Source organism: Cricetulus griseus, chromosome 5 (assembly GCF_003668045.3).
Source record: "Cricetulus griseus strain 17A/GY chromosome 5, alternate assembly CriGri-PICRH-1.0, whole genome shotgun sequence".
NCBI classification, from domain to species: domain Eukaryota; kingdom Metazoa; phylum Chordata; class Mammalia; order Rodentia; family Cricetidae; genus Cricetulus; species Cricetulus griseus.
The window spans coordinates 57,018,271-57,043,606 of NC_048598.1; the positions used below are offsets into that span (position 1 = coordinate 57,018,271).

A 25,336-nucleotide genomic window follows, 5' to 3' on the forward strand; every position below is an offset into this window, starting at 1 on the left:
GACATAGGCCTCTCTGATGTAGTCCCCTGGGGCACAGGAAGTAAGACAGGAAGGGCCCTGCATGAGAACACTGTCCTCCAGGCTACCCCAACTCTCTATTGTTGTGTGTGCTTTTAAAAAGATGTATTTATTTTTAGTTTTGTGTATGTGTATTTTACCTGCATCTAGGTGTGTGTACCACATATGTTCTGGTGCCATGGAAACCAGAAGAAGGTGTCAGATGAGCCAGAACAGGAACTACAGACCGTTATGAGCTGTCATATAGGCCCTTGGAACTGAACCTGAGTCCTTTGCAAGAGCAGCCAGTGCTCTTAACTGTTGAACCATCTCTCCAGCACCCCTGGGGGTGGGGTGGGGAGTTGTTCTTTTGAACCCTGAAGTTAGATGGTGTGGGCAGAATGATCACTGACCTGGTTCTAATCCTGAGTCCCCGCAGATACCTTGCAGGATTTTGAGCCTCTTCGAAGTCTCCTTTCTGAGACTCAGTTTCCCCATAAGTAAAATGAAAGCTGAATTATCATTGGATGTCTGCAAAGCATCTTAGCCGACTCAGTTGGAAGTGGAATGCTGTGTGGGAAGGAACTCTTCCTCCAGGCCACGGAGTGGGGTGGGGGTGGGTATGGGGGTGTTCAGAGAGCCATTAGCAGATAAGTGACAATCTTACACTTCTGAAGAGACGGCCAATGCCCTATGCCCTGTGCTTGCACAGGAGCTCTTAGGTTCCGAGTGGGGGCGGGTGTTGAGTTGGCACTCAGCCCGCTAGGTAGGGGCATTTAGAGACCTGTCCCAGGGTAGTCCAGGCCAGAGGGCCTCACCCTGTACTCAGGGCCAGCTTGTGGGGTGAACAGGAAGAAGCACCGGCCCTAGTTCTCAGAGTGGGAGAAAGTCGTGGCCACAAGGACAGAGGGAGAGCAGGGGATTGGCAGCGGCTGTGGGCAGGGCGGGTCGGACAAGGGCGGAGTCAACTTGTACACGTGAAAAACTCTGGCTGGGGCCGGGCTTTTGCCTTCCTCCTCCTCCTCTTACCCACCTTCCTGCACCCCTCCCTTCTCCCTCCTCCCGCAGCTCAGGTTGCAGCTTCTTTGGGGGGAACTGCTCACCTTTCTAGAGCCGGAAAGAGCCAGGGTCCCGAGTAGGGACCCCGGCAGGGTGTGGGGCGCGGGGCAGGGCACCCAGCCTTAGCAGCGCGGCCGAGGCGGGCGGGAGCCGGCTCGCCGCGACCGGGACACGCGCGGAGTCCGCGGCGGCCGGAGAGGGGCACCGCGCCGGGCAAGCTGAGCAAAGGTAAGCCGGGCGGCCCTTAAAGGGACCGTCTGCCTTTGCGCTGGAGAGAGAGATTCGATCAAAATTCCTGAGCTGCTGTGGGCGATGGGCGATAGCCGGGCGCGCTTGTGTTTGGGGGGGGTGGGGGGACTTGAAGGATGCCCTGGGAGAGCCACTCCCAAGTTCCAGGTGCTGAGGCAGAAAGCGTGCCCCGCGGGGACTCTTGATCGGGGACTCCCTTTGGCCCTGGGCTCCGTCGGAACCCTACAGAAGCAAAAGTTCTCACCCAGGCGCAAGCCAGACGCTAAGTGTCTTCCTTATGGGAAGGACAAGGGTCAGGAGTCCCGGATAACGAAGGGACCCAAGAGTGTAGGGCCGGATTGCCTCCTTGGAGGGCTTTCTGGGTTTTAGTGAACTTTCCAGCTCCAAAGGCTGTGGGCGGTAGGCCAGAGACCCGGGGAAAATCGAGGACAGATGAAGCCTGTAGCTCCCAGCGTTGGCTGCGTGGTGACTGGGGTCGCTAGGGAACGTGTCGCTTCCCTCTTGGGGAAGTCCAGTGAGGCAATGACCCTCCCCTCTTCTTGAGCTACGGACAGCGGCTGATACACTGTGGAAAAGGAGGATGGATGAATGGTTTGGGCTCAGAAGACCTGGGCTCGGAAGTCGTAGCTTGACTGCAGTGTTTGGAGGACACAAACAGGACTCTAAACAGTCAGAGGCTCGGTTCCACCCCGTTGCGGGACAGACCTGTGGCTTCTGCAGGCCTTGTGGTTGTTTTTCTCTGCTGAGGGGTCAGCACCCCTCCAGGCCCCGGCGACCTCATTGATTTCTCGATAAGCCTTTCATGGGAGCAGGGGTAGAACTGTGGAACAGAGGCAGTTCTCGGAACCTTATGCGCTCAGGCTGCTGCTGTCTGCCCGGCTTTCCCATCCCAGCTCAGAGCTCAACAACCTTCCCCAGCCTACCCAGCTGTGGTTTGTGGCCCCCACCATATCAGATGAGAGATTCAGCATAAACACATAGCACACAGTGAGGTGGGGTAGGGTGCTGGGGGAGCCAAACCCTTGCACCCTGGAGAACTCTTGTCCTTTTCGTGCCTTGGGCCTGGGATATCTTCTGGGGTGTGGCCAACAAGCAGCTTGAGCTGCATCGTGAAAGACCCAGAGAGAGGTTTCCTTTACCCCAGCCAAGCTTCTGTCTCCAGTGCCTGCTGTGTGCCAAGCAAGGTGTCGCATGGTATTTCATGAGTGTTATTATCACCATTTCACTAGCCAGGGAACAGCCCCTGGGATGAATATGCCCAAGGCGATGTAGAGGTGTGATCAGTCTACTTTTGCTGACCCCAAGCCTGCTCTCAACCCCTGCTTCACCTGGGCGGGTGCTCAGCCTATGCTGGAACCCTCAGCAAGGAAGGATTAGGGTAGTTCTCTCAGTGATCAGGCTCCCCTGTCCTGTGCCAGGCAGAATGAGGCTTTACCAGAGGGACAAGATCTGAGAAGCAAGTAGATTCCTGGTCTGGGATTGTGCAGGAAGGGAAACCCTGCCCTGGGCTGTGTTTCTCTATAGACTGTGCGTTCTCTGTGAGTTACTCTATCCTGCTCTCAGAGACCGGCTTGTATCTTCTGACTCTAGCCTCCCCTTCTGTCCCCCTTGCCTTTTCCTAACTGAGTTTGGGACCTGAAGGGGAAGAAGGATGGCCAAACCTAAACCATTACTGGAACCCATGTCCTGCTGCTGTTGATTCTGCGGCTCCCAGCAAACTCCTGAACTGTGTGGAGATAACACTCCTGCCCCTGTGTTTCTGACAGGGAGGGCCATTATGTGAACTGTGTGAGCTAACACATGGAGTGGAGGTGATAGTTAGTGTATGGTAAGGATTGGGAAAGGCAATTTCTCAGTGATGCCCTGGGGCTGACACTAGAGCAGAAGACCATGAAGCCCCATCGAGCCAAGGCCTTAGCTAGAAGTTTTGCTCCCTTTAGGTTGGAGGAGCGCTCTCTATAAGAGAGTCGGGGAGCTTAGTGGAAACATGCCAGGAAGGGCCAGCACTCTGTCCATTGGGTCAGGTAGGTATGGAACTGCAGGACTGCAGCTCTTTAACAGGGCCCTGCTCCTGGGGAGAGAAGACCCTTTCCTGGCACTTAATTATTTGCAGCCCTGTTCTGCTCTACTGTCCACGAGGGACTGGCTGGCTGAGTTCCAGACCTACCTGCTTAGCTTCACTCCTTTGGGAATCAGTCACATTTCTTTCCCTGGGCTATGTCCCCCAGTAACCCTTTCTCCCTCCTTCCCTGGACCCTTCACCTTCGCTCTCTGGGCACTTGCTGCTGAGCAGGCCCTTTCCCATCTCAGAGGGTAGGAACACACCAAAGTTAGCCCTGGCTCCTACAACCAGGGATACGCACACACGTGTACGCACACACTCTGCAGCTCTCAGGTGGCCAGAAGCCCAGGATCACTCTAGGGCTGGTGGCCAGGCCTGGTAGGAACTAACTTGTGGCATAGGAGCAGGGTGAAGAAGAGAGGATGTGGCCCATTTCAGCCTAACCTACTGCCCACAGGACATATCTGCTCCTGATATTCCCAAGGCCCTGTCTGCTGAGGAGGTGGGTTTGGGTGGCAGGTCTGAGTTTTGGCTTTGAACTGAAAAGGGTCACAAAGGTGCCCGACAGCAGGCAGGACCCTGGTAAGTCAGGAGACTCTGCCATGGAAGACATTGTCCCAAACTTTGGAAGGGACCGTGGCGATACACACCCTGGGCATATGCACATCCAGGATATACTGAATCCCCCTTTGAGACAGAGTCTCTACATAGCCCTGGATGTCCTCAAACTCACTCCGTAGACAAGGCTGGCCTCAGAATCACAGATATCTGCCTACCTCTGCCTCCTAAATGCTGGGACTAAATGTGCACGCCATCATGCCAAGCTGACCCTGTTTTTTTTTTTTTTTTTTTTAAATGTGTTTGGGACAGAGATTGATGTCAGAATGGAGCTCCCCATCATGGTCAGGCTGACTGGCCAGCCACCTGTCCTTCCATTCACCTGTTTCTGCTGCCTGATAATGAGGTTATAAGCCTGCTCTGTTGTGTATGGCTTTTCCATAGATGCTGGAGATTTGAACTCATGTCCTCCCACCAGTAGCTGGTCTTCCCTGGAAACAACAGCGGGTTGACTTGTTCTTTCACTGTTTACATGTGTATGTCTCTTGCTGGCCGCTGGTTCAAGCTGAAGCTTGGTATAAGATCCGCCCCTGCCACTCAGTGGCTGGCAGCCTTTGGGCAAGCAGTCTGCTCCCCCACAAACTTCAGCCTCCTGATTTACAGTGGTTTATGCAGTTGTGAGGATTGCAGTGATGTGTTTGTTGTCTTCCCTGTGCCTCAGCTTCTTGCCTCACCTGATGCCATTACTGGGGAGTGATGGTTCACGGAGTTGCTGGGCCTGCACCTGAATCTTTTCTAAAGGCAGGACCTCTGTGGCGGGGACACAGGACCCAGCCCCCAAAGTCGAGAGAGCATTCTCTGACAGTGTTCCTCTCCTCGCTCTGAGTACCTGCTCTATCTTATTATCACAGGAAATCCTGAGAGCTCCCACTGATTTCTGCCTACACACTTTACATCACTCCCTCTTCTGTCTGGGGAGCCCCTTCTCTCCCCTGGTACCAGCCACCCAGCAAAGGAAACTCTTGCAGGATAAATAGATCTAAGGGACATAGCCATCTTTTCCATGTGCTGGTGGGATTCACTCCTGGAATCAGGTGTGTGGGTGGAGGGCGGGGGTCTCCAGACTAGGTATGGCCGGCCAGGAGGTCACAGAGCCTCCCCCTGATCTAAGTGTTGCATTTGAGCTAGGTGCCGTATGCTGGGCTGATTCTCTCATGAAGCTTCATCACCAAGCAAGGCAAACAGAGGGGGCTGCTGGCTTCCTTGACAATGGTACCCAGTAGCTGTGGGGAGCAGAAAGGACATTGAACTCTACGTCACAAGCTTACTTCTGGGCTCAACTCTGCTCCATCACTGTGAAGAGCCTTGGACAGATAACTATCTTGTTTGTGACATAGAAACACAGGCCAGGGATTTCTATGCTTCATCAAGCCCCCTGTCTTATGCCATCATCTTTTGCCAGTCAGCTGTCTTAGCCTTTCGACCTTCCAAACTTCATAGCCTAGAAACTTCTCTCCACTGAGGTCTGGGTACCCAGTCCTTGCCATGGCTCACAGGGGCAAGCAAAATAGAGGAGGATTCACCCTCTAGTCAGGCAGAAGGAAAAGTGTTACCAAAGAAGTGGATGCAGAACCAAATGAGACATAGGCATTGGATGCTCAAGGGCAGGGCCTGTGAGCTACGACTCCTTTCAAATCTTACCTGTTTTTGAATGGTCTATGAACTGAAAATGGTTTTTATTTTTTTTATTTTTTTATTTTTTTATTTTTTTATTTTTTTGAGTCAAGGCTTTATGTATTCCCATGCTGGCCTAGAACTCCCTATATAGCCGAGAACAACTTGAAATTCTAATTCTCCTTTCTCTTTGCATTTGTTACCATTTATAGTTTATGTGTACTGGGATTGAACCCAGGGCCTCATGCAAGCTAGGCAAGAACTTTGCCCACTGAACTATGTCTGTAGGTCTGTTTTGACTTTTTAAGACAGTGTCTTGCTATGTAGCCCTGGCTGACCTGGAACTTGCTGTGTAGACCAGGTTGTCCTCGAACTTGTGGCAATCCTCCTGTCTCTCATCCATGAGTGCTAGAATTATAGGTAAGCACACCACTTCAGGCCTAAGATATATATGTATGTAGGTAGGTAGGTAGGTATGTATATACACATACCTACATACATACAATGGTTGGGAAATATTTTATGGCACTTAATTTGTAAAATTGAGTCTTAGTGTCTTTAAGTAAAAATTTCCTAAAACACAAGGGTGGTTTGCATGGCTGCAGCAGAGAGCATAGCCCACAAGCCTGGGGATAGTGGCTGGCTGACTTTTTACAGAAAAAGCTTGCTGACCTTGCTCAGAGTCATCATGCTGTTCTCTGGGCCTTGCACTAAATCATTCTGGCGTCTCAAGCTAAAAATACTTTTTATTTACAAAAAGGTATTGCTGTTTTCGTACTAGGTAAGCGGTAAGTGTTCAGTGTGGAAATGTTAGAAGATGCAGATGAGGAACCCACAGCTCTAGAACCCAGGTGACCACTGATGGCATTTTGACCAATTGCCTGCTTTACATCTGCCATGATGGTGTTTATATGTACATGAGGGGGTGACGTGTCTGTACCCTGACTTGCAGCTTCCCCAGGTTGTACACAGCTGCCCTTTTTACTTGAAAATGCCTCTCAAACTGGACTCATGGGAGACATTCCGTCAGAGGTTCCTGGTAGATAGCTGGTCCTTGCGTGCGGAGGCCCAGGGCTTGGGGGGCCTGGAGCTGTGGGTCTGAGAGTCACCAGCACGGGGGTTGTGGTTTCCACCCCAGGAGAGGATGAGATCACCCAGGAAATCTATTGTAGAGGGGAAGAGCAAAGGGCCAAAGAGGGAACTTGGCCATGTGCTGTCATTCAGGGACAGGTGAGGAAGTGAGTTCACTAGACATGGGGTGGGGAAGGGGGAGGGGAAGAAATGGAGGAGACCCAGGAGGCTGAGTTGTCATTGAGACCAAGCAGCACAAAGCATGGGAGAGGAACCCATGTGAACCCAGGAAGCAGAAGGAGCCCTCCAGGGGCCTGTGCCCTGGCTGGTGAGTGACACTGACAGGGATATTTACAGAACAGTAGAGCAGCCAGGGCCACCCAGAGGCTCTCTGGAGGAGGCATGGAGGAGCAGGAAATGGGCCCAGGTCAGGGTGGTCCCCTGGGCCAGTCCCAAGGGAAGGCCATGTGGAGTTCAAGAAGGAGAGAGGGCAGCATAGTTACCCAAAGCCTGGGCCAGTCAGCAGAGCCTGGTAGTGTTTGTGGGGTGACACACTGTTGTTCTGATGGGAACAAGGGGCATTAGAAGAGAGTGACCCATCAGAATGTGGCTAGGGGGTTAGTGTGGGCCAGGCTGGTGGGGTGGAGAATAAATAGGACTGCGGTTAAAAGAAGCCAGGAAATTCCCTTATATACACACTCCCTGCTTATGGGACTCTGAGATCCCCCGGGACACTAGCGTTTAAAACCCCTGCAGTTCTGTGCTAAAGTTAGGCATGGAGACAAAACGTGAGATGTGATGGGCTACCAAGGAAGACAGAAAGGGTCTGAACTTGCTGTCCTATATTTCTGCTGTTTGTTGTGAAGGTGTTGCAGATGTAGAGGGCGGGGGTGGGGGGTGGGGGACGATGGACGGACCGCAAAGCTGTTCCTGTAGGATTTAAAGAAAATCCCAGATAAGGTTGCAGAATTTGAATTAAAAAAAATACACTGATTTATTTTTAATTGCCTAATAAGAATTAGGCTTATTTTGAGGACACAGTGTGGTGTTTTGTTACATATATCCATCGCATGGTGATAAAATCTGGGCATTATCATTATTTTGTGGTGGGAATGCTCTCAAAGCCTTTTCTAGCTAGTTCTAGTCTCCATTCTGTGCACAACAGCAGGGTTTACTTCCTCTCACTCCAACTCTCCTACTGGTTCTCCCCTCTCCTGCCATCTTTCTGCCCCAGCCCCTGGTACCCACCGTTCTACTGTCCGCTTCTATAAGAGCAGCTTTCTGTTTGCCTCTGTGTCTCGTCTTATTGCACTGAAAAAAAAAAATTGTATCCACTTGATTCATCCATGGCATAAGCGACAAGATTTCCTTCCTAACATTTGAGTAGCATTCCCTAATTTAAAATCCACGCATGTGCCCTGGATACTTGGCTGTCGTATATCGTGGGCGCTGAGAGTAACGCTGCAGTGACATGGCTCTTTAGACAGATTCCCCTTCCTTCGGGTATATACCCAGGATTGCTGGGTCACAGATTTGTAGCGGTGGGGGGGGGTGCATCTGAGTGAGATCTTTAAGGTGCAGGGCCAAGAGAAACAGGAGAGGATGAAGAGAGCTCTGAGTGGGAGCAGAGGAGATGGGAGATGCAGGCTGGGCCTGCCCTCTCCCTGCTCAGGCCATGGTGTGGTCATGTATTGACTGCTTCTCAGGGAAGTGGCATTTCAGTTGAGTTTGGGAGTGGTTTTGCCAAGGGAAAGATTGAGGAAGGCCTTGTCAGCCCAGATGGATGATTTGTTCTGTCTACCAGGCCCAGAGCTGACAACGGAGAGAAAGCAGCTTGTCCTAACTCATAACCAGGAAATCCCAGAACCTCTTTGAAAATTACAGGCAGACCTTAACCAAGTATCCCTCATCCCTTCCTTAAAAGAAAAAGCTATTGCATTCTATATGTGCAAAGATCCCCGAGCTCCAAGAAGCCAGAGGGGACAGAGGGGACATCAAGAGGGTTGATGTGGTGTCTACATGGAGGGCTAAGAGTGGGGTTGGAGCCAGGTCTGTGCCTAATAGGAGCCTGCCCTGTGAGCCTCTGGTATAGCCTGCCTGTAAGAGATGGAAGTCTAAGAAGAGGCCCCAGGACAGCACCAGCACCAACCCACAGCCCTGGAAGCGGCCAGATGCATTTGGTTCTTTTCACTGTCCGCCCTCATGGGAATGCCTCCAGATTTGATGCTCTGTGACTTCCTGTGAGAACTTCTACTGGCCAGGAAGCTGTCCCTTCTGCCCCACCTCCCATCTCCACTGCCATAGATGCAGATGAGGAGGGCTAGGGCATAATGGAAGCCATGAGCCCAGCCTTTGCATCTTCACTGGTGGCTTTGGGCAGACCACGATCATGGGGGTGTGGTGAGTTAGCCCCAGCCCTTGTCTATACACAGGCAAGTAATGGAAGTGAAGGAGCAGACAGCTACTCTTCCCAGTCAGGTGCCCTGCCAGGTGTGCCAGAATGATATGGCTGGGGACCCCAAAGTCCCAGGCTGGAGGAGATGTCAGCGGCACTGGGGGGAGAGGTCACACTTGACGTGGGTCTGAAGGATGAGTAACTGGCTCTCCTCTGGTCCCTGATCCACTTATCACTGTAATCCAGTTCCCTCTCAAACCAAAGAGAGCCAAGGAGTCCAGTGTTGGGGGGAGGGCTGTACAGCTTGTTGAAGGGTACCCAACGAGAGAGCAGGGCCAGATTGATCCGCCTGTGCCCTCCTGTGACCCTACCAAGGGGAAGACAAATCTAGAAACTGGCCTCTGGCTGCCTGAAAGAGGTAGGAAGGACACCAGGCCCTGACTGCATGTAACAGTGGGTCTTGGAGCTCACAGTTGACCATGGTACATCTTTGTCCTTGAGGAGTCTAACGTTTTGTATGTCTAAGAAGAACGCTTGAAGCTGCTGGGACTTGGGAGCTCAGTGGGCTCCTCAGTCACTTCCTTCTGAGGACCTACTGAATCTAGGCATAGCTGTGTGTAAGGCGAGCGAGTAAAGAAGGCCCTGTTCTTGCCCTGAATGACATCAGGCCTAGCTCTGAGTACGTGCAGGTGGCTCCATGTCGGCAGGAGAAAGTCTCTCATTTCACCTGAAGGAAGGAGGTGTGCCCATGTGTAGCTTCCCCAGGAGGTGCCAGGCAGGAAATGAGGAAGGACATTCCAGAAGGGTGCTGTGTGCAGAGCAGTGGGGTGTGGGTGTGGCAAGGGCAGTCAACCAATCAGGACCCACCTGGAAGGGCTGAGAGCCGACTGTCAAGAAAGACAACAGGGCTGCATGTGGCAGCTCACACCTTTGACCCTAGCTCTCGGGAGGCAGAGGCAGGAGGATCTCTGTGAGTTTGAGGCTAGCATGGTCTACATAATGAACTCCGGGACTACATAGAGAGACCCTGTCTCAAAAACAAAAGTGGAGGAGGAGGCAGCAAGGGATCCAGACACCAGAGTCCTGTGTGCTAGACCTTGGAGTTTGTGCGTCCTATAAAGGCTGTGCTCACTTGAGGGATTTTCAGTATGTCAGAGTGTCGTGTTGGAAACATGCTGACGTGGAGTATGTGTGCTCATCACGGTTGGATTAGAGGCTAGAAATTACCTCTGCTTGCAGGCAGACTAAGACGCAGGGTACCTTCCAGTTCGCACTGCCGGGATATGTACATTCTTTCTTTGACCCAGATGGAGAACTTTGGCGAGTAGGGCTCATGGCATGTGGCTCTCACCATAGGATCTTTCTGGTCAGAATGAGACACTGCATCCGGCACCAAAGCCAGACAAAAAATGTTGCAGGGCCCAGAGCTCAACCCAGAGCCTCCTGACCTGGCTTCCTCTAGGTTTTGCCCAGCTTGGCCCCAGAAGGCCTTCTGTTTCCTGCACTCCAGAATCTGTAGGAATGTTCTCTGAGTTCAGTCACTGTCCGCGACATCTGTTCCTTGGCACAATGACTGCGGGCCTGTCTGTCCTCCTCAGCTCTGGCCACCCTGAAGGACCCAGACTCACAGCCTTTCTCATCCAGCTGGGACAGGGTGTCAGTGAGGCGGGTTCCGGCTGCTTCTGTTGCCAGCTTCCTCCCTGTGCTTCATCCTCCAGCAGGGTCAGGTGGCGGGCAGAGGGTGATGGGATCTGCCAACTCCCTGAAGTACAGCTTTCCCTGAAGGTGAATGCGTTTGAGGCCCTGCTTATGACGTCTGCAAACTTGGTCAGCTGTTGCCTCTAGTTCTTTGAAATTCCTCCGAGGCACACAGTGGCTAGGTGTCTGAGATAGGGACAGGGCAGGGGAGCAGAGGGTGTCAGCAGGCCTCCAGTTGTTGCTCTGCCTTTGGGACTGAGGGTCAGATCCTCTTGGTCTTCAGCAGCCCATCATTTTATCTTTCAGCCTCTAGTCTTAGGCCCAGAGACTGACGCCAAAACAAAGCCTAACCCCCACAATGCCACAAACCCAGTAGGTGTCCACACATGCCTGCTGTCTGGTGCCAGCAAAACACAGGAACCACAGTGCCCTGGTGTGAGGACAAGCAGTAAGTCAGGCCCCAATGGAGGCAGGGCACCTAGCTGTCCTGGGTTGGGGTTAACAAAACTGAAGACCCAAGAGACCCAAAGTACATGTGCAAAGCCTGCTAGAGGCAGAGCCCTATTGAGCAGGGCTGGTAAGCCAGGAGACCAGTAAGGAAAGCCCAAATCCTGCCAGTGCTTGGTGCAAGCTGGGTAACTGCAGTCCTGTCCAGGTGGGAGCCCCTGGAGTGCCTGGAAGGAGTTCATTGATGGATTCTCAGGGCTGGCCTCTGAAGTTAGGAAGTGATGATCACCCCTGCTCTTGGCTGCTCTAGTGCCCTGTGTGTTCTGCCAACCTCCGCAGCCTCCATGTTCTCCTGGCCAGGGTCCCAAGCTCAGGACAGGGATAGGAGGTATCTGAGGTTGTCCTGGGCTGGGGACAGCAGGCTGGTGGACTATGGCCCTCTATAGCTGGCCTGAGCTACTGTGTGGAGCTTGCTTCCTCTCAAGAGAGGTGTAAGACCTGCCCCTGCTTTGCACTGGCCCTGTCCTGTGTGACCTGCAGAGTTGTTTGAGGAGGAGGCCTGCCTCCTTCAGTGTCTACTCTTCCAGTGTACTGAAAGGCTTGCCCCAGAGTCTGCCCTCTTCCCTGCTGGTGCCTGGGCCATTGGGGAGACAGTGGGTGGGGCTGTGTGGTTAGGAGGAATCAGCACTGAAAACCACCATGGTCTGTGCTGATGCTACCTGGGTGATGCTCCCTCGTCCAGCCTCTCCATTCAGAGGTCATCTGATATCAAAACATACCCGCTCCATCCAACTCCTGGTCTTTCCACACATGCCCCCCCCCCAAACAGACACTACTTCCTTCCTCCACTGCTGCCATGTCGGGTCCAGTCCTCTGTCTTTCACTCGGATCTCTACTGGAGCCACCTGACAGGGCTGCTTGCTTATGTACAGTCTGTTATTAGCCTAACTGTCAGAGGGAGTCCATTCAGACATCAGTGGGTCCTTGCCCCTCGTCTGCTCACACCCTCTCGTACACCAAGATTCCCTGCTCTGCATCCCCCTGGTCTCCCCAGGACTGCCCAAAGGCTAGCACTCAGGTCAGCCTCAGGACCTTTGTCCCTGCCCCGCCACCCTGCTCCCCTTACATTCTACTCTGAACTACTTCTGAGACTTCGCCTTCCTAAGGAGCCCTTCATTTTAATAATCTATTTTTATTTTATGTGCACTGGTGTATTACCTACACGTATGTCTGTGTGAGGGTGTTGGATCCCCTAGAACTAGAGTTACAGTTGTGAGGTCCCATGTGTGTGCTGGGAATTGAACCCAAGGTCCTCTGGAAGAGTAGCCAGTCCTCTTAACCGTTGAGCCACCTCTCCAGCCCCAGGGAGTCCTTCTGATCCCCTTTTAAAAACTCACATCTCTTCCCCTATCGCTCCTTCCTCCCGATTTTCCTTGGTTGCACTTGTTGCCATCTACAACCCAGCATGTTTTCCTGTGTTTATCTCCTTACCCCATCAGAGGCTGCACAGGGCCAGGCTAGAGTGTGGCTCTGTGGTAGAGTGCTTGACTAACTGTTGACTGAGGTGGCTCAGGGAGGGGACAGGACTGGGGAGGACCTCAGCTAGAAGGGAGGAGTAATGTGGTCACTGTCATGCACTTGACAACCAGGAAATTGCTGCCTCAATTTGAGCAGGTCAGTCCCTTCTTGCTGTCTGTGGGTGCTGACTGAAGCACCTTCCCCTTCCTCACTGGCTTCCCCCTGGCCTTTGTCACAGTGTACTGGTAGTCCCTAGCAAAGCCCCCCTTTCCTCCAGGTCTGGCTCCTCCTCCCTTCCCCTGCGACACCCTTGTCTCTTGCACCAACAGGAAGTGCTGGCAGCTGCTGTGTGCCCAGGAGACAAGGAGGCTTACCTGGACAGGAGGCAGGAGGCAGGCTGGCAGGCTCCCCCATGCCACCCTGCTGGATGTCACCCCCTACACCACACTTCTCTTCCCCTGGCACCAGCGGCACGGGACAGACCCAGATGGCTCTTTGGCCTGGGGACAAAGGCCACACTGTGCCTGGCCCTGGGCGGGCCTCAGGCTGGGTCACACTGGGCCTTTCTGTCCCTAGTTGGGGACGAGGGGCAGACAGCACCAAGGTGACAGGCCCTTTTCCTGTCTCCCTTCCCCCATTGCCCCCAAATCTAAGGAGCTGATTCTCCCAAGGCAAGAGTGACAGAGCATCTTGTGTCTTGAGCTGGGGAACAACAAACCATTCACTGCCCCGACTGCCCTGTCACACCCAAGACCCTATTGGGTTCAATGCTCTAATTGTCCCTTGCAGAGAGAAGTAGCCAGTCTCTGCTCTGGTCACCATTCCTGCTGCCTGCTCCCATGTCATCATCAGGAAGTCCATCCTTACGTCTGACCTCCATTCCTCATGCTGTAGTGACAGCCATTTCCTCTTGGCTGCTTCTCCAGCAAAGAGAACAGCTGGTTGCTATTGCTATGCAGTCGTCTGACACACTGCTCAGGTCAAGCCTTCATCCTAGAATTCCATTTCACATTGCCAGCTTTTCCTCTCTGTTCTGCCCTCCACTCCATCCTAGAGCAGCGATTGGCTCTTTACTCCCAACTGAACCCTAGAAAGAGCAGATGGGATTTTGGCTTGATCCTTGTCTTGAAGAAATTACCCGCCCTGAACAAAAGCCAGGGTGTAAATCATGGTAGCTACTGGGAGATTCCCCAAGCCAGCAACCCATCATACCATCCATAAGCCCACATTGCAGGATGGCTTCATGGGAGAGCTGTTTTCAGACAGAGCTGGTTCCTCTTGATAGAGCTGAAATCCTGAACAGCCAACTGCATGTGTCCCCTGCATCCTATGAACAGCCTTGGCCACATGCCCCATGTCCCCTCAGATAGCTGTGGTGGTACACACACACACACACACACACACACACACACACACACACACACAGAGAGAGAGAGAGAGAGAGAGAGAGAGAGAGAGAGAGAGAGAGAGAGAGGAGAGAGACATTGACACAAATTTTTAAGAAACCCTAAAGGAGCAGGTGGAGGCATTTTCCTTTCCTCCCATTTGCAAGACTCTGGGTTCAATCCCAGGCATTTCCCCAGGTCCCAGTTCCAGAGGCTCATACTAAGAATGTGCTCTGATGTCCCTCGGTCACCCCAGCATTCATCTGGACAGCAGTGGGCGTGTACATGGAGTGATTGCTGCCCTCTGGTCTTGCTGGGAACGGGAGTTACCAGGCAGGGCGTGTCTTGAGTCTCCTTGTCACTGGAGCCTGTCTGTCCTGTTACCATCACAGAGCCTCTGTAGGTCCTTTCAGCTAGATTCCACACACAGGAGCATGTAGCAGGGTGGCTGTCCTCTGCAGAAGGTAGGCCTGTGATGTCATACAGGCCTGGGCCATAAGTGGGAGGAATCCTTGGTGGACCTGCATGGGCAAGGCAAGGAAGCTGAGAAGAGCCTCAGCAGTGTGCTGTCATCAGCCTGGGTCCCTTGGGAGCAGGGATCTTGCTTAGCTACTGTAAGCTAGTGCCCAGCACCGTGCTGTATGCAAGAGATGCTCTGCTGGTAGTGTGCCATCCTGAACCGACTTGGTCTGCCAGCTTCTCAGCAGAGGAGGTCTCAATGGCAGTGCAGGCCAGAGCTTTCTGCATGGAAAGACACAGGCCCAGCTCAGTTGTGGTAGGGGCAGCCAGGAGCATGGAGTGCCAGGGAGAAGACCTTTTCCAGGCTCACAGAGGACAGAGGATGTGATCGTTAAGCAAAGCAAACATGGTACTGACCCATAATCCTTTAAACCAGGAGGATTCAGGAGGGGCCTGGTTGCCTTGGCAACTGGGTGCTGGCCAGCCACAGGCCTGAGCATCCTACAGAAGTGGGTTATAAGTAGGCCCAGAGAGGAGTGCAGATGGCCCCTCCCAAACAGGGTTGACTCTCCTGATGCCTTCCAGGACAGGGAGGGGGGCTAAGGGGGGTTGTGTAGCCAGCCTCTGATACCTGCAGCCCCACTGTAACTGAAGGCAGTATGGGGCCCAATAGGGCAACATGGCTGCAAATGGAGCTTATGAAGCCTGTGGAGAGTGGGGGCTGTGGGCAAAGCATGGTTGTACATGACTTTTATCCCAGCACCCAGGAGGCTGAGGCAGATGGATCTCTGTGAGTTCAAGGCCAGTATGGTCTATATGAGTTCCAGGCCAGGCAGAATATACACAGTGATTTAAAAAGAGATATAAAGAAGGGAGGGAAGGAGGGAGGGAGGGAGGGAGGGAGGGAGGGAGGGAGGGAACAGAGCATCCACAATGTGGGAAGCAGCAGTAGCATTGGTGATGCCATCTGCAGACCAGAACTTAGAGGGCAATAGAACAGGGCAGCTCCTGCCACACTGTATCCTCAGACCAGGGTATCCAGGCCTGCTCTGAGATCTGAGGAGAGGGAAGGGCAAGCAGCTCAGGCTTCCCTTTTCCTGGGCTGCCTGAGTTTCCCGTGCTGCTCCTGACTTGCCCACTGCAGCTGGAGCAGGGATTGGGCTGGGACATGCACTTGCTCTCGCTTGCTTGATCTCCTTCCTAAGGGTCCAGGATGAGAGAGGGCACATTCTAGTATCCATTTCCGGTCTCACGGAGATCGAAACCTATTGACAAGTGGGCACCAACCAGTTAGGATCTTTCAGAAAGAGCCAATGGCCTGAGGGCCATCTAGTCCCAGGATTCTGTGTCAGAGATCTCCAGACACCCCAGCTGAAGGCTGAATGTCTGGAGTGGCCTCTTGCAAACCAGTAGTGATACCCATGGATACTGTGATGGCAGGGGAGGGAGCATTCATGGACAGAAGGTAGCTGAGAGTCACTGGAGAAAGGATCAGGGTTAGATCTGAGGTGCTTGGTCAGGATGACCTAACGTGTGCCATGTGCAGAGCCTGGCTCCCCTGGATCCAGAGTGACCACACTGCCTTGTCCTCTCATCTCTGCCCAGGACCCACAAGACAACAGAGCCCTGCTGATCACGAACATGATGAAGAACTTCAAGCGAAGGCTTTCCCTGTCCGTGCCCCGCCCAGAGACCATTGAGGAATCCTTGGCTGAGTTCACTGAGCAGTTCAACCAGCTCCACACCCAGAGGAATGAGGGTGAGGGTCAGGCCACCTCACTCTTTCCCACCAGATTCCTGTGAGCCCTGCTGACTAGCCGCCTGGAAATATTAGGGAGATGGGGGTGGGGTGCCCTGGGCTGTCGACAGACGGCAGAGTGGGAGAGGTAGGAACTGACACCTGTCCCACTCAGACATGCCACTCAGTCCTGTGGGCTGAAACCAAGCATGTTCTCCCCCACAGATGGTGGGGACGAGCCCGGGCAGCTGTCCCCGGGCATGCAGTATCCGCAACGGCAGAGCCAGCGCCGCTTCTCCATGGAGGTGAGGGTGCCCCTCCAGGCTTCAAAGGGCAGGCACATCCACAGCAGGGTGGTTCCTATAGATCCAGTCACTGAGGGCTCAAATCGGAATAGGTTGTTGTGGGAATTGCGTGAGAATATATGCCAAGTGCTAGAACATTCCTGGCCAGACAGCTTGACTGTTCTTATGACCCATGCACCTGTGCCAATTATAGGAAAAATGTGCTTACAAAATTGCATTGTGAGAGGATGAGATTTATGTTCTACAGTCAGTGCTACTGTGGCCCAGAGAGGGGAAGGAACCTCCTAAAGATCACACCGTAATCCTTGTGGGTTCACATATGTATACATTTCCAGTAGCTGTGAGCCTGAGGTCACAGACTGGCTTGGTCCTGCTCTATATGTACAGATAAATCCAAAGGGAGAGGCAAGGGCCTCCTAGGGCCAACATGGTGTTTCCCTCCCATCTGCCACATCAGGACCTCAACAAGAGGCTCTCTTTGCCCATGGATATCCGCCTGCCCCAGGAATTCCTGCAGAAGCTACAGCTGGAGAGCCCAGGGCTGCCCAAGCCACTCACCAGAATGTCCCGTCGTGCCTCCCTGGTGAGTCCAAAGAGGGTCAGGTTTTGCTGAGTGCAAGACACCAGTATGGGAAGAGCTCAAACTGGGATGACCAGCTGAGGCCTAGAGTGGTTTCCAGAAAGATTCCCATGCCTCTGGCGCCACCTGCTGGCCTATGCAGATTCCAATAAATAGTCTCCCTATGTCAACGACACAACTGGTATGGAGCTAAGTAGGACCCAGGGTCTCCCAGATTAAGACCAATAAACCAGTGTTGTGACTCGTGTCTGTACTCCCAGCATTCCTTGGGAAACTGATGCAGAAGGAGTGCCAAGAATTCAAGGCCAGCCTGTGCTACATAGTTCCAGACACCCAAGGGTATACTGTGTCTTAAAAAAACAAAACCATGAGTCAGATAGGGTTCAGGTTGTGTTTCACTGTGTAGAGACATAGTTCATGACTCTCCCTGGCCTCACCGTCGTGGGCATGAGCTTAGTTATCCCCAAATAGCCATTGTGTACACCACAAGTTCACTCATGCACTGATGGGAACAAAGACCAAAGAATTGCCCCTTCCTCACCAGTGGTCTTTGATGGAAAGAGATAGGCCCATCTGTGGAGCTAGTCACTACGGTGTGTTCAGGGGCTTTAAGAACATTGGATAAGGAAGCATTTTCCTGGCTGATGAGAAAAACAAACAAACAGACTCAGCTATGGCCATCTGTTCCTGCTAGAAGGCCATGAAATCGGTTATATAGCACACATACCTTATGTGATGCTTAATAAAAACGAAGACCTTCCCAATAAAACAACAACAAAGAAACAAACAAAAAGACTAACCCATCAGAACTAACCCATCACATTCCTCCAGGTCCCAGCTTCCTGTGAGGAGATCCAAGGAGCTGCTTGGTGAATGGGTCTCAGAGCTCTCTGTCTTATTAATACATGTCCTGTCCTGAGCTAGAAGAGATGAACTGATGAGAGACTTGGAAAGGGGTCTGAAGTTAACTCCACCTAGTGGAGAATGACAGACCTCCCCCCTCCAGAGTCAGTAACCTATTGAGTAAGAGAGCCAGGCAGGCAGAGAGGCAATGCAGCTCAGTGTGTCTATCTCCAACTCATGGAGGAAGAAGCCCCCATTGAAGCAGGTCCTTCAGCTCTCATAAGGATGAAGGGGAGAAGAAAAAGGAGGCTTTGACCGTCTTCCCTTGAGCTCGTAGCCTTGGATCCTCTCTGTACAATGGGGGTGTCTCACTTCCCTCCCTCCTGAGGGAACATGGACTAGAAAGACGCTGCGGCTTCGTCTCTCACAGTCTCCTGTCTGCTTTCCAGTCAGATATCGGTTTTGGGAAACTGGAAACTTATGTGAAACTGGACAAACTTGGAGAGGTAAGAGACCGCGTCGTTCTCCCCAGACAGCAGGTAGGATAGTTTTGGCTTCGTTCTGCCCCTCACAGCTCCTGACCCTCAGAGTCATACTGTCTTGGCCACGCAGCCCGGCCTAGCCTCCGGCAACTGTTTACATGTCCCCTGATCTTGAATGAGGCCTAGAGGGCAGAGGTCTCTGGACAGAATCTAGTCTTTTCCCCCTTTCAAGTAGTTATGGCCTAGATTTGAACCCCAGTTCTGTCATTTGCTAGCCCCATGACTTACCCATCCATGGCCTCTCTTCTTGCCTCAGTTTCGTTCTCTATCGAAGCATGAAAGTAATTATTTTACTGTTGGGGGGATTGCAGAGTGCCAGAGGAAGCTAGTGTATAAGTTCCTGGTGTCTGGCACACAGCGAGGACACTGTTACTCAACTGCTTCTGCATGAGTGTGGCAGGCTTTGTGGCCTGGAGTGGGTATATATTTATAAAGGGGAAGAGGGCCCTGTCTCTTAAGAGCCATATCACTGTGATGTAAGAGCAAGGCTACGTTACAATAACAGAGGGGCAGCCAGTATCGGAACAGAGGGATGGGCAGTCTGTTCCTGCCAGGGAGTTGATGGAGATACACTAAGAGAAAGCAGACTTTGGAACAACCAGAATTTGGAGAGGGAATAGGGCACCCATCTTGAATCCTAACCAGGCAGAAACAATAAGGGGTAGAGCTGGGAAGAGAGCAGTACTCCTGGGGCTGACCAGTGGTACTCTGTCCCAGGGTACCTATGCCACCGTATTCAAGGGCCGCAGCAAGCTGACAGAGAACCTCGTGGCCCTGAAGGAGATCCGTCTGGAGCATGAGGAGGGGGCGCCCTGTACTGCTATTCGAGAGGGTACAATGTCTGGGTCTGCATCCTGGGCCTCTGGGAGGGTGGTCTCAACAACCCTCACCTGGTGGGAGCCTGGGTGGAGGGCCATTGCTGGATGGAGCCCAGGAAAGGATAGTGGGAGGCATTGGTGGGCCTTGGGACCCAGGTGGGCCTGTCTCCCCCAGTGTCTCTGCTGAAGGACCTGAAACACGCCAATATCGTGACCCTGCATGACCTCATTCACACAGATCGGTCCCTCACCCTGGTGTTTGAGTACCTGGTGAGCTGGGCTGGGGCTGGCAGCCTCTTCCCCTGTGGGGGGTGAAATGGGGAAGGGAAGAGAGGGAGTGAGGGCCTAGGAGGGATGGGGCAAGGGAAGGACCCAAGCCTTTGTTTGCCAATTAAGTCCCCAGGTGGAAGTGGGCCAAGGGTTCAGAGCCCGGGCCCTGCACTGCCATCAGGCATGGGCCCTGACTGAAGAGGGCTTCTTTCCAGCCTGGGTTTGGACCACTGGCCAGGCAGGGGGCAGGACTGAACCTGACTGTCTGTTCCAGGACAGTGACCTGAAACAGTATCTAGACCACTGTGGAAACCTCATGAGCATGCACAATGTGAAGGTGAGGGCCTCTAAGGTAGGGACATCACATGGCAGTACTCCTCTGTCACCAAGCCCAGTGTGGGATGCTCCTCTTGCCTCCAGCTGCTGAGGTTGCTCAGAGCTTCAAATGCAGGAAGGAGGGAGAAGCCAGTCGGCTAGTCTAGAAGCCATTCTGAGCACCCCAGCCAAGAACAGGCTTACACTCCACTTCTGTCTAGCTACCGATACAGATCTCTGTCTCTCTCTTAATTCTGAACACTAAGCCTGAGTTACCTGCCTGCTTGAAGGGGGCTTCTGAGAATTGAGGAGGGTGAATGACCAGCTCTAGTGATTAGTAGCCAAGCACATACAAGCCCACCGATGGGACCCCTATTCACTGTGCTCCCCTGTTTCACATCTAGAGACCTCGCCAGCCCCTCACACTCACTGCCTCCTCTCCATGCCTGGCCTCGTCTCCATGTGTGATTCCCTGGTGTGCACAGGTCCCAGGTGGCCTGCAGTGTAGCCAACAGAACCAGTGAGTTATAGTAGGCAATTATCAATACGGAGTCAGGTAGAAATATAAGGGTATTTAATAGGGAAAAGTAGCTAGCCCCTAAGAAGGCGTGGCTACAGCTTCCCCTACAGTGAGTCTTCCTAGAGACTTGTGGAGAGGAACCCCCATTCCTCTCCAGGCCGAGGCAGAGGTGTAGAGCCTCCCACATGGGACCTGGTCCTTTTCTCTCTTCTCCAGATTTTCATGTTCCAGCTGCTCCGGGGCCTGGCCTACTGCCACCGCCGCAAGATCCTTCACCGGGACCTGAAGCCCCAGAACCTACTCATCAATGAGAGGGGCGAGCTGAAGCTGGCTGACTTTGGTGAGGCTGGTGTCAGGGTTGGCATGTGGGTCTGACCCCTGGCGTGCACAGCCTCCTCAGGATGTAGGGCCTCTGAGGGATGCCTGAATACCTGGCTCTTCAGGACCCTTTAGTGGAGGTTCAGCGACATGTCTGTTCGTAGGCCTGGCCCGGGCCAAATCAGTGCCCACAAAGACGTATTCCAATGAAGTGGTGACCCTCTGGTACAGGCCCCCAGATGTGCTGCTGGGATCCACAGAGTACTCCACCCCCATTGACATGTGGTGAGTGAGCAGTAGAGGGGAGTTGGATAGACTGTCCACATCCTTAGACCCTGTCCAGGAAGTCCCTGACCTTGTTCAGAGTTCCGCTGATCCCTGCTGTGCTGCCGCTAGCAAATTGAGTCTGAACTGCATCAGGCCCTCCGAGCTTCCAGACCCTCGAATGCTGTACTTCTGACATGCTTCCCCAGGGGTGGAGGTGGGAATTGCCAGAGGGTAGATGAGTCTTCCCTCGGAACATCTTGGGAGAGACATACCATTTTATTGTTAAAAATTGGCAAATGTATAATTTAGTGTAAAATGAAAATCAGCTCACCTTGAAAGTCAGCACAGGTTTCTGGCCAAGCCCAAGGCTTCCCCAGGGAGTGAGAAAATCCACTTGCCTTTCTGCCTAGCAGAGTTAAGGGGACCCAGGGCTCACAGAGAGGGACCATAGTGGGAGTCTGGTTGGTTCTAGGAGCCTTTCAAGTCCCAGATGTGACCTCTCAGACTTGTTAGGATGCCATTGGGTCCCTCACACAGAAGCCTTATGAGGGGTTGTCGTGCTTCCTGATCTCACCGCTGCCCTTGCTTCCCCAGGGGCGTGGGCTGCATCCTGTATGAGATGGCTACCGGGAAGCCCCTCTTTCCAGGCTCTACCGTCAAGGAAGAATTGCACCTCATCTTCCGTCTCCTGGGTTAGTTTCCTTCTGTACCCCCACCTTGCCTCCAGGGGGCGCCAGAATTCTGTCCACTCAGGAGCACGGAGGACTGGGTTGGGTGGAGACCAGCTAGCTTTGGCTACTCTTTGCTGTCTCCTTCAACGTTGCACCCTCGCCATATCAGCCTTGTCCCCTCACTCATGCTTCTTACCGGTCCTGTGTTCCCAGGGACTCCTACCGAAGAGACGTGGCCGGGTGTGATGTCCCTCCCTGAGTTTCGAGCCTACAACTTCCCCCGGTACCTGCCACAGCCGCTGCTCAGCCACGCTCCCAGGTAGTCCCTTGCCAGGCCCCTCTCCCCGCACTGTGATCTCCCTCCCAGAGGTTCGGGTCCCCAGCCTGCCCCTGGCTGCGCCTGTGCCAGCGCCTCCTCCTTGCAGGTTGGATACTGAAGGCATCAACCTCCTGACCAGCCTCCTCCTGGTGAGTTTCCTCCCATCCTACCCAGGGAGAGACAACTAAAGAAAGCCAGGCTGGGAGCTCAGATACTACCTGTGACTCCAAAGCCCAGGAGGGACACTAATCTCTGTGCTTGGCACCTAAGGCCTGGTTGGGCACTTCCTGAAGATGGGAGGCTCAGTTTTCTCAACTGCATGTCGGGTATCAGTCCATCCTTAGAAGATGCTGGGGATACACCAAGATTATGGGGATGGCGCAGCACCCACCTGGGAGCAAGCACAGGATAAAGGGTAGTTAACATGCTATCTGCAAATAGCGCCGATACTCTCTCAGGTGATGACTGCCATGGCCTTCTCCTGTGTGCCCATCCCAAAAAGCAGCCACTCTCCCTTGTAGCCCCATTTCAGGTTTCCTCTGGCGTCTGAAACCTGGTATCCTAAGACCTGAGGTTGCCTGATTTGGGCCAGATGAGGGCTTCTTCCACCTTGGTCATCTAACTTAGGGTAGGAGTCCCATTTTCTAGAAGGTTCTCCATCAGGGGCCAAGAGCCTACCCTGTGCCTTTCAGTACGAATCCAAGAGTCGCATGTCAGCAGAGGCAGCCCTAAGTCACCCCTACTTCCAGTCTCTGGGAGAGCGTATACACCAGCTTGATGACAGTAAGTGTCCAAGGGATGAGGGAAAGCCAGAACAAGGAGGGCGGCAAATACAGGTGGGGGCTATAACAGAGGCTGGACCCTTGAGTCCAGGCAAATGGTCTTGAACACATGGCTTCTCCTTCACAGTTTTCCTTTGGAGAACTGAGTCTTTACTGGAGGGTGCCTTGGCTCTGTAGATTCAGTGGAAGTGGGGAGAGTAGGTACAGGAACAAGCAGAATGACTCCACTGAGGCCTCCCCTACCCTTTTCTCTTGCCCAGCTGCCTCCATCTTCTCCCTGAAAGAGATCCAGCTCCAAAAGGACCCAGGCTATCGTGGCCTGGCCTTCCAGCACCCAGGTAGGGCCATATGCTCTCCCTATACCCTTTGCTAGAAGTAGCCAAGTAGACCACCCTTCCCCAGGGTGGGGGGCTCCTTTAAGAAAGAGATGGTCCCAGCAGTCTACCCTTAGGATAGGGAGTCAACACCCCCTCCCCATAATACCTTATGGGAAGTTCCTCCCTCACCCATCTCCACCCAAATGGAACACTGCCTTTTACAGTAACCCTGGCAAGGTGTACCCTGTCCCAGGAGTGCTCTCTATGAAGACCCTGAGCTCCTGGCCAGTCCAAACTTTGGCCCTAGCACAGCCAATGGTCTTGGACTGAGAGCAGTTCTCATGCTTTGTCTCATATAATCTTTAAAACACCTCATGGAGCTGGCACTAGAATGTTCTCCACTTCAGTGAAACTGAGGCCTCTAGAAGTTAAGTCTCAATTTCACACAGCTCACAAGCAACAGAGACTTGAATCCAAGTGCATGCCCTTGCTCACTGGATCAGAGCGTGTGAAGGACAAGCGTCCCTTTAGTCCCTTTCCTATCCCCCCATTATTTGCTGTCCCCGTCCGTTCTCCAGGGCGGGGGAAGAACCGGCGGCAGAGCATCTTCTGAGCTGCGTCCACCCTGCTGCAACTCAAGGGACAAGAGGCCACACGGAACATGAATGAGTTCAGGAAATATGGGGCCTGTGTGGCCATCAGAGGGCTGAACAATGAACGCCTGTGGCCAATTTGGAGGACCACTTAGCAGCCCTGGTGGTAGCAGTTGCTTCCTTTCCTTGCTTGCCACACACCTCTGTGATGGCCTCTACCTGGACACCAACCCCTTTGTCACCCACTGTGGGATGGGGCATGAGCTGCTTCCCTGAGAGGAAGTGAGGGCCAAAGAGGGACATGGGACCCTTTCCCAGCTGGAGTGCAGGGGGAACTTGGGGACCCTGGGCTTGCCTGGCTCATCAGCTTGACAGCCCCTTTCTTAACCTTTGGACATTCGCTTTACCTTCATTCCCTCCAAGAACAAGGAATATTCCAGGAACAAGGCACTGGGGCCCTGGAATTGTGCCGATGTATGTGCTAACCCCACTCAAAGGCAGACATCCCTGGAGCATCCAAAAAAAAAAAATAGTACCCCCTCTAGTCACCATCCCCAACATGCTTTTGCCCCTCAATGCCAGAAGCCCTTGCACACTCTGGCTTGAACCAAGGCTAAAAAGCACCAGCATGCTGCCCCTGCCCAACTGCACCTGGAAGTGGTCTGGTCCTCCCAGCTGTGTGCTCCTGCCGCCTCAGCCATCCCCCTACCCATCCCCCAGTCTGGAAAGGGTTGCCTTAAACTGGCAGGTGGTAGAGTGCGCACACTGTTCTTGAAGCTTTGGCCTGTGTCCCTTTCCCCCTAAGCCACTCGCATGGGTGTTATCAGCCCTGAGGGATGATAAGTCAACCCTGTCTCAAGGTCCTGAGGCTGGCACCTAGATACGAAAGGTCACCCTGACACTGGTACCAAGGTGGCCTTGGCTCTTTGGGGCTGGTGGCAGCTCTCCCCCATGCCCCGCCTCCTTCCTGTCTACCTGACCCTGGCACCAGCCTCCAGAGAGTAAGGGTGCTGGCACCGTAGTCTAACCTGGAAAGGTACCCTTCCTCAGCACCCCTCTCATGTTCCAGGGTCTCCCCAAGACTTGGCTGAACTTGAAGGGCAAAGGCCAAGGGGAGGTCAAGCCCATGTTTTCTCCACAGGCCCCACCCCCATCCCAACCCCTTGGAACCTGGGTTCTCCCTGACCCCCTTCCCCACTGACTGTGAATGTCCTGTGACTCAGAGCAAAGACAGAGAATATATTTAATTCATGCTGTACAGAAAGCAGTGAGCAGTCTCATTCAGAAAAGGGGGTTAATAGAACAATACCAAAGCCAGAGGACCAAAGACACATAAGTGTCTGGGCTTGCTATACAGACATAACAAACCAATGAGGAGAGTTTGCTGTGTGTACATCTCTGGACCTGCCCTAGGCTGCGGGGAGGGAGCATTTTGGTGCCTTCCCTGCTACATTTCAACTCTGGTAAGGCACCCCAAGAGTCATGGGTGAAACAGAAAATGCACAGCCTGGCCATCTGTGTCCTGCCCTTGGCTCAGGGTGTGCCTGTGAGGATAGCCCAGAATGA

The 25,336-nt window shown here is 53.2% G+C and overlaps 1 protein-coding gene across 1 annotated transcript; it reads left to right on the forward strand.

Moving 5' to 3' along the window:
* Positions 1–1,033: 1,033 nt before the first annotated feature.
* Positions 1,034–25,026, forward strand: Cdk18 (cyclin dependent kinase 18). The gene is made up of 16 exons (XM_027417646.2): positions 1,034–1,284; positions 16,178–16,331; positions 16,536–16,615; positions 17,073–17,198; positions 18,488–18,544; positions 19,298–19,412; positions 19,574–19,668; positions 19,943–20,005; positions 20,720–20,843; positions 20,986–21,106; positions 21,683–21,780; positions 21,973–22,078; positions 22,185–22,227; positions 22,771–22,861; positions 23,121–23,198; positions 23,756–25,026. The coding sequence occupies exons 2-16, from the start codon at positions 16,214–16,216 to the stop codon at positions 23,788–23,790; spliced, it is 1,350 nt and encodes a 449-aa protein (XP_027273447.1). The 5' UTR covers positions 1,034–1,284; positions 16,178–16,213; the 3' UTR covers positions 23,791–25,026.
* The last annotated feature ends 310 nt before the right edge of the window (positions 25,027–25,336 follow it).

Bases quoted from the DNA above. Each gene is read 5' to 3' on its own strand.
- Cdk18 (XM_027417646.2), top strand. From the start codon at position 16,214: ATGATGAAGAACTTCAAGCGAAGGCTTTCCCTGTCCGTGCCCCGCCCA. The intron at 19,669-19,942 runs GTGAGCTGGGCT...TGTCTGTTCCAG, and splicing joins CCCTGGTGTTTGAGTACCTG to GACAGTGACCTGAAACAGTA. The intron at 22,228-22,770 runs GTGAGTTTCCTC...TGTGCCTTTCAG, and splicing joins TCCTGACCAGCCTCCTCCTG to TACGAATCCAAGAGTCGCAT.